Source organism: Galleria mellonella, unplaced genomic scaffold (genome assembly GCF_026898425.1).
Source record: "Galleria mellonella isolate WM207_F2 unplaced genomic scaffold, CSIRO_AGI_GalMel_v1 utg65, whole genome shotgun sequence".
NCBI lineage: Eukaryota > Metazoa > Arthropoda > Insecta > Lepidoptera > Pyralidae > Galleria > Galleria mellonella.
This window is the reverse complement of record NW_026442138.1, coordinates 5642637-5654071: the sequence shown is the minus strand read 5'-3', so window position 1 is coordinate 5654071 and position 11435 is coordinate 5642637. Positions and strand designations below refer to the sequence as shown.

The 11435-nt window shown below is 32.0% G+C and overlaps 2 protein-coding genes across 2 annotated transcripts; one reads left to right on the top strand and one right to left on the bottom strand.

Annotated features, from left to right (window-relative positions):
* Positions 1-354: 354 nt before the first annotated feature.
* LOC113521124 (mediator of RNA polymerase II transcription subunit 6) lies at positions 355-5389 on the bottom strand. Its single transcript, XM_052900454.1, has 5 exons — positions 4992-5389; positions 4745-4919; positions 3210-3315; positions 1884-2044; positions 355-1025 (listed from the first exon to the last, which is right to left on the bottom strand). The coding sequence occupies exons 1-5, from the start codon at positions 5189-5191 to the stop codon at positions 813-815; spliced, it is 855 nt and encodes a 284-aa protein (XP_052756414.1). The 5' UTR covers positions 5192-5389; the 3' UTR covers positions 355-812.
* Positions 5390-6411: 1022 nt separating this feature from the next.
* On the top strand, positions 6412-11031 carry LOC113519754 (protein farnesyltransferase subunit beta). Its single transcript, XM_026904941.3, has 4 exons — positions 6412-6944; positions 7095-7908; positions 9334-9442; positions 10333-11031. The coding sequence occupies exons 1-4, from the start codon at positions 6858-6860 to the stop codon at positions 10538-10540; spliced, it is 1218 nt and encodes a 405-aa protein (XP_026760742.1). The 5' UTR covers positions 6412-6857; the 3' UTR covers positions 10541-11031.
* The last annotated feature ends 404 nt before the right edge of the window (positions 11032-11435 follow it).

Below are 11435 nucleotides of genomic sequence, written 5' to 3'. Positions count from 1 at the left end.
AACTACTATATTAATAGAGGTCACTACGACATTATTAGTCATTAATATCTGATTGTTGTTCTGTCTACACACATGTTATAAGACATGTTCCACTAATAGAAAAGGAAAGAATGCTAGTAATGGCAACACACTAATGTTAGTGGAAATAAATAATTCTAGTCAACTAGTAGCATAAAATTGACGGTCTAGTACAATTCACGAGCTGAAGATACAAAATTAATCTTATTATGACTCCTGTAATGTTTTTAATCGTCCTAGCTTAATAATGAATCAAAGAGATACAGTTACACGAGTATAAACTAAACGTAAAAGTAATAAAAAAAACATTTTTTATGCAACATGAAAAGGCAAATAAGTTGATGTTCCATTTTATTAAAAGTAGTATTAATCATCCTACTGTAGACATAAACAGTACCATAAGTATCATAGAATATATTTATTATGCTCATTATCCGTAAACCCTTAAAAATGGCATAGGTATAATTAAAATATTATCCCGAAAATCTATTCATATATCTTAATCATATTAATATAATAAAATTGTAATAAGTCAATGTCTGTACATGGGAAATATTTAAGAGAAAAATATATGTGGGGTCTTAATAACAGCTATAGAAATGGAAACAATAATTTTTAGAAATTTTGTATCATCACATTAAAACTTACTACACCAAATTGGCATATGTTTTATCTTGATATACTTAATATAAAAGTGGTCTATTTAATTGATTTTCCTACTTTTAATGTCTACTCGTACGAAGCTGCAGGTAAAAGCTAACTGACTAAGTAACTTATAAGTGTATTTTAGATATTTATAGTGTTCTTGGTTTTTTTTCTGGAGGAGGTTTCATATTTTCTTGCTTGATTTCAGTTTTAATTTCAGCATGTCCTGATATATTGCCATTAGTCATGTCTGTACTACTGGAATCTACTGGTTCCTGTTTTATTGTTATGTTGTTAACATTGCCATTATCTGTCTTGTCTTTATCATTTGTGTTTTCACTCTTTATTGTTACACCATTTGCCTAAAATTTAATAACAATGAATAAATTATTTAAAAAAAAACAGTGCACAACAAGTATTAAACTATATGTTTAATAGTAATCAATTGTAACTGTCACCTATAGACAAAAAGAATCCATGGACGTTAGAATCTATTTTCATGTTTTTTTCTTTGTATCCTCTGTGTTTACCCTTAATTTCACTGCCATACCTACCTACCTTTCGAAACAAAACAATTAGGCTTAGCGGTAGAAATAGATGCTCGTGTAGGTTCTGGAATGGTAGATTATGGGTGATAATGAAATGGTAACCCCGTCCGCGCTATCGGTATACAGTGGCGGGGCACCAGTGGAAGATAATAGGAGAGAATGAATTGAGGTCAGTTGGCCCACAATGATTAATTCGACAAAAATTAACCATGATGGTTTCCAGGGGGAACCGCGTGGAGGTCTACCCGAGAGAGTATATTGGCAATGGGGCTAGACTTCATTACTAACAATCCTTATCCCCCCGCTCATATAGATTACGTATTTTAAAGTCTATAATTTAATTTTGTCCACGGATTTTTTTTTTTTTTTACCTATGAGAATGACACAGTATAATAAATTATTGTATGATATAATTCATAAATAACCTAAATACATGTGTTCTAATGAATTGTATTAACTTACAACAAGTAGCAGTTGAAGCATATTAGAACAGATGAACAAGGATATGTTTGATGGCCGACCACATTCGTCCACATAAGGAAATAATATTTGCGAAATATGTGTGCCAGGACTAGCAGTACTCCGAGGAAAGTGTATATAGACGTAAGTTCATTGTAAAATCTGGTTTGAAATGCTTACACATACATACTCTCATGTAAACTTTAATTTTACCTGATTAGGTGTAGTTTGTGCTATTGGTAAAGGAAATTGTCTAACAAGTTCAGCCAGCAACATATCCACTCTTTGACGTTGGAACAATGTCGACGGTTCCTCCTTTGGTGTACTTGAAACTTCTTTAGGAACTGATTGGCCTGCATTAAATGGACTTATACCTATAAATAAAATTATTAATTTAGGAAATGGGAGACACTATACGGCGCACGATTACGTGATTGATTGGTGGGTGTAGTTCCAAAGTTTTTACTTAGTTTCATCCGCCGTGAAGGGGGGCGCGGACGCTTCCGCACTCAGTCCACGGGTACCGTCTGTTGCTTTTCGTCATATCATCTTTTTTTTAAAACTGCTCACGGTAATTTTGATCCCGCTTTAGCTTCGTGGATAAATCGAGAAGTTTGAATTTTTTATTATTAAGAGGATAAATAAAAATATAAATATAATAGATATATGGATATAGGATAAAGAGAACTTACTATTCATCTTCAAAACACTAACATATCATTAACACTAACTTACTAATCATCAAAATTATATATATATATATAAAACAGAGGCGGTAATTTTAATCTTTGTCAATGGGAGCACCTACTCAACAACTTATTTAATTATAAACTGTTATCGAATCAATTACCTATTAAAATTTATAGTGATCACATCAATCATCTTTATTTCTATAATACTTATAACTAGACAAGTGCTAAAGTTGTTTAACAGGTGTATCTATAGACACTAAAATAATTAACTTTGAATTGGCAAATAAGCTGACAGCCCACCGGATGGAAAGTGGTAGCCGTCATCTATAGACATGAGCAGTACTATGGACATAACACAGTATACTGTTTCCCTCATGATATCCCCCAAGTTTTGCCATTCCTGAGGACAGGTGTTATTCCTCTGTACCCTGTAAATTCATTGCCATATTCCACCCATCAAACTGAAACACAGCCATGCAAATACAATTGCTTTACGGTTGAAACATAAATGGGACAAAAGTGCCCAAACAAACGACCTTTGTACAAAGTCTCCCTCTGGTATCTCACAACATTTTGTAGTGGAAGAACTGAATTGCGAGACTTGGCATTTTTTGTCTTTTAGATTTTCAATGTGCTCTCCGAACAATAAAAAAGTTCCCAATTATACATATGTTTCTGTATTTGTAATTATATTTCATTTAAAATTATCACCGAGATACCTGCCAAGGCTTACAGCATTATAAGCCACCTTCTGGTCTTTTGCAGTTAGATTGCGGAACTAACTACATTCTCACACAATGGCTTAATTAAGAGTTTACTAAGTTATAGTCTAGATTAAGTAACTAACCAGGTTTTGTTGCTTTGAAATCCCACCAATAACCTTTGCTAGGGTGATATTTTGAATATGACATAGTTTCCTCAAATGAACACTGTAGATGATGGACAGCGGACAGCTGGAAAAAGTAAATAAATTCTTGGTTTCAAATGCACAGCCACAATCCAAATAATACATGTATGCCAAAATTTGTGACTATTGGCTGAGGCGTTAAAGTACCAAGAGGTAACCATACTATTTTATTGTAATCTCTTTGGGAGCAACCACTTAGACACAAAATACATTGTGACACTTATGACACCACTCATTTGTTGCTATTACTGAGATCTAAAGTGTTATGCATGCGAAATTTAAAACCCTTTTTAATATAAAAATATTTATATTAGTTAATAGTACTCTAATGAGAAAAAGATAAATACTAGCAATAATGTATTATATCATGATATCCACTTATTTCACTGTTGCGGTAGACTAACAAAAATTTCTTTGTGAGGGAAATATTGAAAGGAGAGTGAAAGAGGGAAACAGTTAACAGTGTACTGCTCTCAATTATGAAAAGTAAAAATGTATTGAGCAAAATGACACCAATACTTATGTATGGAAGCAAATTGTGGGTATAACAGAAAAAGCATTAAAGTAAGATAAATGCTGTAGAGATGCAAGCTCTGAGAAGTATAGCATTAAAAGATACATAATGATTAGAAAGAAGTGTGAACTGAAAGATGATATAGCCATAAAAGGGAATGTTGTGTTGGTTTGGCCACTTGGAGAGGATGCATGAAAGAAAAATTACGAAAGAGAATTATTGAGCTTCTTGCTCAATAATTCTCTTTCATCCGCTCTAGATACATCGACCAAATCTGCAACATGTTGAAGAAAGGGCAAAGTAATCATAACCGGCTAGCATGTATGAAAACAACGCTGAATGTAAAGAAAGTGAGAGCAGCTTGTTTGAATCAAAGCATTTGGAATTATTTTATATAATTATTTTATATTACTCATAGGTACAGGAATTTAATTGTTATTTACAATTTAGCAAATATTATTTATTATTTTGTGGGAATGGGTATTACATTTTTTTTTTAACATTTACTGAATGGTCTATTATATACTAAAGACACCTAGCTATATTTAGTTTTGACATAATTCAAATGTATTTGTAACATTATATTTGTATAATGTAAAAGATAAAGAGGATATGTGAGGATGAAATCAGATCAGTTGGCTGATCATAACAAGTTCAACAATAATTAATTACAATAGTTTCCAGGGGGACCACAAGGTCACCATGATAAGGTATATTGTTAACAACAGGACATTTAGACCTCATTACTAACAACTAAAGATCTTTGTATGATCATTACCAATCACTCTTAAATGGTTGAACATAAGAAACTTCATGATGCAATTAAGTAAGGCCACTAGAAACTGACTCTCTACATAAGAAATTTTATGATGGAATTAAGTAAGGCCACTAGAAACTGTAAATTTAAAATAATGATTTAAAATTAATACATTTCACCAAATGATAAGTTAAAAAAACATACCAATCTAGAGTTTAAAACGCTTGCTAAATCTGGAGCTTGGTACACAATGCCCGCAATAATGTAATAATCGGCTAATGGAGTGGCTTGATTGGGTCCATATCGATGTTGTTTACGAATCACATACAAAATAGGATCTTGCACATGTAGGAGTATATATTCCAAACCTGTCATATTTCTGTAAAACATAAATACGTATTAGAAAGATTGAAACTATTATGATTACCGGGTACAATCATAAATTACTTACTGTAATTGATCCATGCTTAAGCGCTGCATTTTAACAACTTCGTTATTGCAGGTACGATCAAAAAAAGGGTTAGATCGCTCAGAAAAATAATCCATTATGTTAGAAGGACTTAACATTGGGATCCAAGCAGAATCATGCCATGAAAGTCCTAAAGGATTTTCTGATGAAATTGGCATATTACCGATTCTTCCAGGCATCATCTTGCTAGTAAGTTATAATTAAAACAGACTTTAGGTAGGTAGGTAAAATCAAATATTAACAAAAAATTTGGATACAAAATTCAACGGAATCTAAATAATGTATTTAATATAAAAGCTTCTCTCAAAAATTAGAAAGAAAACATCTAAATATAAAACACACCAAGTGTCAATTTCTTTTTTTTTTTTTTGGCACGATAAGAGAATGTTTTTTTTCAAACGCATAGACTTTTAAACACAGAGTACATATAAATAAAGATACAAGTGTCATACACTTGCAAGTTGTTTTCTTGATATATTGCAATGCTCTGATAAAATCGCAAAATATAGTTTTGTTATATAAAACTTTTGTTATACTTTCACATGATTACCTAAGGTTTAAGTTAAGGCCACAGACTTTTCTTTCATTAGTCTTGGGGTGCTATCAGCCAAACAAAGGGCCAATGTTGTATAATTCAATGATGAATTTCTTTAAAACCTTGTTTTTTTATATTACATTTTAATTAGATTGTCACAACCTGGATAATTCGGTGTGTGGGGGGAGGGGGGAAGGGATTGTTAGCAATGGAGTTTCACAGTCCCATTGCTAGCAATATGCCTTATTACGTCGACTTCTACATCGTTCCTCCTGAAAACCATCGTGAACAATTCTTGTTGAATTCGTCACGATGGGCTAACTGACCTACTTCATCCTTACCTATTATCCTTAATTGGTGCCTCGCCGGTATATACCGATAACGCAGGTGGGGCAACCATTCCATTATCATCCATTAAAAAAACCTAGATAATTCATATATAATGCATAATAAGAGCATGTTTGCAATCCTGCTCATTTGGCAAAACTTTAAATAATGAACAGTGATATATGTGAGTGCGATGCGAATGCGAGTAATCTAAATCATATTTTATTATCCTATTCCTTTTATAATTGTTCCTTATAAACTCTTTTTCTATCCTTTAAAGTTCCATTTCCTACTTCTACCTTTTACATATATAAGGCTAGATATAAATGCTTATTAGGTTATCCTGATCATTCTATTTATAAAACACTAGCTCTATTTATTAAGTAATAATAGTATAAAATTTAAATGGTCATAGTAATTTTCTTGGTAACATAAATAATTTATACAAAATTTTTATACATCATTATTTCCCGTCCCATTTCCTGTCTGATGTAAATTAAGAACAATTCCGAAATCTTTACTTGTAAATATCGGGCAACACTAGCCCAGTGTCACTAGGTCATTGGTAAATTTAAAAAAATACATATTTATCACAGATATTTATCTTAGTTGTAGGTTATATTGGTGTGTTTAATTTTTTCATGATAAAATTTCTAATTATGAAAGTAGTATATTTATCTTATATTGTTAACAATTAAAATATTTTTCAAGCGATTGTATTCATGCAGTAGTCGTAAAGGATCTGTGTACCAATTTCTAAAACTGCAAACTGCAACTAGACTGTACTGTATTTAAACCATTGCTTCATAGTTTCCAATTTAAATTTAGCATTCATGTATTGTGTTAGCATCAGTTTAGTAGATGCTATCGTATATGTATATAATAGTTAAACATTATTTGAATTAGAACTTGCTCCAATTTATCATTTGCTTGGCAGACATATATAGATTTTTGATGAAATTCTATGGAGCTCTAATATAATCAATATGGAAAATCAAATCAGGTGTTTTGAAGATATTTTTTCTGAAGCTTTTAATAATGAGAAAGTAGTTACAGATACATCTTCTGATCAGGTAAATGTTAACAACTTTTGGGTCTTGGATATCTAACATAATTTTTGTTGCAATTTATCACATGATAATTTTACTTTTTAATACATTGTTAAACTAATATTTACAAATTCTTAAATATTATTCTTATATGAATTTGATTGTCTGTTGTAGGTTGATGTAGAAACATCAGTATTTAATATATATAAACAGTTTGAAAAGAATGCTTCAATGGATCCAGATTTACCGAAACTGAGCAGGCACACACATAGTAAAATATTAAAGAATTGGTTAAAAGGATTACATAAGAGTTATGAATGCTTAGATGCCAGCAGAACATGGTTGGTTTACTGGATCCTGCATTCTCTGTGGTTGCTAAATGACTTGCCTGATGCAGAGACTTTATCCCATATTGTACAGTTTCTTTCTCACTGTCAGAATGAAGAGGGTGGGTATGGTGGTGGACCCGGTCAGTACTCTCACCTTGGTACTACATATGCTGCTATTAATGCACTTAGTATTATTGGAACAGATGCAGCCTATGACTCTATAGATAGGAGTTCCTTGCAAAAGTTTTTATGGACACTTCGAGATGTTGATGGCTCCTTTGCTCTACATAAAGGTGGAGAACAAGATATAAGAGGAGTATATTGTGCTCTTAGTGTAGCCAAAATAACAAATACATATACTGATGCATTGTTTGACAAGACAGCTGAGTGGCTAGTTAGTTGCCAAACTTATGAAGGAGGATTTGCAGGCTGCCCTGGCATGGAAGCACATGGGGGCTATGCATTTTGTGGCATTGCATCCTTAGCTTTATTAAATAAATCACATCTTTGTGATGTTGATGCATTGTTACGTTGGTGTGTGAATCGTCAAATGCGTGTGGAAGGTGGATTTCAAGGAAGAACAAATAAGCTTGTAGATGGATGCTATTCTTTTTGGCAAGGAGCAGCTTTTCCAATTATTAGTGCCATTCTTTCCCAAGGTTGGTATATTGATAACTAATTTCTCATCTATCTATATCCTAATACCTGAGACTTTGGAGGTAAAATAATTATTAGTAATGGGGTCTACTAGCCCCATTACTAGCAACATACCTTATCAGGTCGACCTTCATGCGGTTCTCCCATGAGAAACCATCATGGTTAATTCTTATTAAATTCTTCAAGATGGGCTAACTAATCTGCTTTCATCCTCACCTATCATGTATCATTGGTGCCCCGCCAGCATATACCAATAGCGCAAGCGGGGTTACCATTCCATTATCATCTATAAAAAAATACCTAAGACTTTAAAATAAGCAGAGAAAATCAATAGCAACAGCATTAGTTATGTGTTACACATATATAATTTTACTTGTACACACAAATAAAACATCTTCCTTGTTTTATGTTTTGAAGTTTTAAAAACATAAAATAAAGTAATTGTTGATACAGCTCCATAAGACGGTGTGATGCAGACCCAGTCTGGGTAGTTGTATTCCCGTCATAGTCACCAGTTGGGTGCCACTTGTGGGGACTGGTCTGCTCAAGTTTGCTAGTTTATTTTCCATTTAATAATACATATAAATAGAATTTAATGCTAATTGTAGTCACAATACCCATGCAAATGTTATATTATCTTGTGCATAAAATTTGAAAAGAGTAACTGTTGTGTTTGTTGCGGGTTCTTCTCACCAGATAACAACATCCCAAATCCAACAGTAGAATCATAAAAAAAATAACGATTTAAAAGAGCTTGTAAAGGAATCTATTTGAATAAAGATTATTTCTATTCTATTCTATTGTACATTTTTCTTAATTGATTATAATGAATGATAATGAAAGAAATTCTACCTGCGCTAATGGCAAGACCTAAATTGGACGTGGGCAAATACATTTTATGCGAAGTTTTTTAATTATACAAAGAAGGTTTATAAAAATTCAAAGTTTAGTTAACAAAAAGAAACACGTGTGCAGCACATGGCATCTCGGACCATAAGGCCGAGGGTGATTGCTCATGTCTTTGCCACCTATGGCATGCGCTGTCAATATTAGCTCATCATGATAAATTCGAAAAGAATTAACACAATGGTTTTCAGGAAAACCAACAATAATAGTCTACTCTGTTCATGGTACTAACAATCCCTTATCTGCCTGAATGGCTGTTTTGGCATCACGAAAAACTACTGCACCAAATTATATGCGGTTTTGACAGTTGTTCCTGAAGATCTATCTTAAAATCTAGTGTATATTTTAATACGCAATTTATAAGTAGTTACTTCAAAAAATAAGAAGTATCTAAAAATACAATATCAAAATACGTGGTCTATTTTTATAGTTAGATTGAAACTAATCTGGTCTATTCTATGTTAATGGTTTCATAACAGCCTAAAGATATAACTTGTATTAACATCTTTTTTTTTTTTTAGATAATAAAGAGATGATTGAAACAGTATTTTTTAATCAAGGTGCCTTACAAGAATACCTACTTATTTGTTGTCAAGCACGTGATGGTGGTCTTATTGACAAACCTGGCAAGTAAGTAATTTTACTTTAATTTCATTAGGTCTGCTTGTAAATTCTTCCGCCTGGTAACTGAAACCCTTACTAATATTGAAAATGTGTTTGTTTGTTTGTTACTTATTAATGCCTTAAAAGCTTAAATTATCGCTATGAAACTTGTATGGGATAGAGAAGGATATAGACTACTTTTTATCCCGATTAGCGAATATATTTTCGTCACACGGACAAAGTCGCGGCTAAAAGTTCGTTAAATTATATATTATTAATAATTTGCAAAAAAAATCAATATACCTGCGACTATTTTCTTAATATATTAAAATAATATTTGTTTACGTTAATTTCCGAAACCGTTAAACCTATTTTAATGAAATTATTTAAATATGATTTGTTTATTGTAACTTCGGGATGGGATAGTTTTATATTCTGATAATAAAAATGATCATTAATTAACGAGAGGGGCCAAACAAGGTTTGTCAGGACAATAATACCTAGTACCTACATATAAATGAATAAAATAGTTATGAAAATTTGAAAACTTCTAAAGAATATTTGTAATAACAGTAAGTACTCACAAAATAAATAAATAAATACTATGATAACATTAGCGTAGACCAATGCTATCATAAATTAAAATATTTTATAGAATATCATTTATCCAGTACTTGTTTTTGAACCTATTTATTACTACAATATACTGTGCTATGTTACAATATGTTAACCCTGAATAATTTGAAATTTCACTTAAATCTATTTAGTCGTACACAAAGTTTTTACCTTATGCGGTTTTTACTAACTTTCATAACATAAGGACATGTGTGACATGACCTTTAAATATTTGTAGTATTTGAAATTGAATTTTAAAAATATTGGCTACAATAATAATAATTTCTTTCCCATTGTTACAGACTTCGAGATATATACCACACTTGTTATGCACTAAGCGGATTGTCCGTGGCTCAGCACGGCACCGGCGCTGGTGATCCTTATGTTGTGGGTTCTCCTCGCAATGAAGTGAATAGAGTCCACCCCTTGCACAATGTCGCGCCGCACCTAGTTTATAATGCAGTACATTATTTTATCAGACATCCACCTCCAGTGAAAGACAAAAATTAGCTAAATGTTTGTTTAAGTTACTCATTATTATACTTATACTACAATTTCTATATACGAATGTACATAATATTTATGTTATAGTAGCGATCGCAGTTTATTGCGGGTTCGAATATATTATCAGTGGACCAGGGTCTCTTAGACAAGTGGCAAATAAATCTATCTATAGACACGTTGTCGCTATCGCATATATAAGATTAAACGGGATAATAATAATATATCTAACTCTATCGATATATTCGCCTGTCACCTCTAGAAGCAGGTTTGTAACTTTTGAATTGTATGTAGTTTGTTCACTCTTGTGTGGCACATATTATTTTTTTAAGTTTTTCAGTAAGTATTTACTCTGATCAACTTTGTTCCTTGGATAATCAGTACTTATCAGTCTTTCAGTAATGCTGCTACACTACACTTCCCATTGCGCTTGTCCATACCGAAAATCATAGTAATTAATTGAAAAGTTAAAATGGTCAAATAAATTATCTATATTAACAGTAGTCTTTATTTATCTATTATTAAATGTCCAAATCACATTTCGATGTTTATTGCAGATTAGGTAATCTATTGTTGCCTTTACAAATTATTAATCAAGTATTACTGGAAGAAATTTGTTGATAATATATATAAAATAATTATACTACTACTAAGTTACCTGCAAACACAGTAGACACTCCCGCCGCTCTCTCTGACCTCTGTCTCCTTAATGAACTGTAAAGTAAGCGCCGTATAGACGCTATAAGGTAACAAACAAACTCACATTTGTAATATTAGAAAGGATTAACTTTATTTAAATAGCGAATTATTTTTGAAAACTACCACATTTAAAAATCATGTAATTTTGTCAAATCTAACCAGATTCTTAAATAGACAAATGTGTTCAAAACTTTAACTGTATTTT

Excerpts from the sequence above, each read along its gene's own strand:
- LOC113519754 (XM_026904941.3), top strand. The coding sequence starts at position 6,858 with ATGGAAAATCAAATCAGGTGTTTTGAAGATATTTTTTCTGAAGCTTTT. Across the intron at positions 6,945-7,094 it reads CAGATACATCTTCTGATCAG|GTTGATGTAGAAACATCAGT; the intron begins GTAAATGTTAAC and ends TGTCTGTTGTAG. Across the intron at positions 9,443-10,332 it reads CTTATTGACAAACCTGGCAA|ACTTCGAGATATATACCACA; the intron begins GTAAGTAATTTT and ends CCATTGTTACAG.
- LOC113521124 (XM_052900454.1), bottom strand. The coding sequence starts at position 5,191 with ATGATGCCTGGAAGAATCGGTAATATGCCAATTTCATCAGAAAATCCT. Across the intron at positions 3,316-4,744 it reads GCGTTTTAAACTCTAGATTG|CTGTCCGCTGTCCATCATCT; the intron begins GTATGTTTTTTT and ends TACTTTTTCCAG. Across the intron at positions 2,045-3,209 it reads TTTCAAAGCAACAAAACCTG|GTATAAGTCCATTTAATGCA; the intron begins GTTAGTTACTTA and ends TTTTATTTATAG.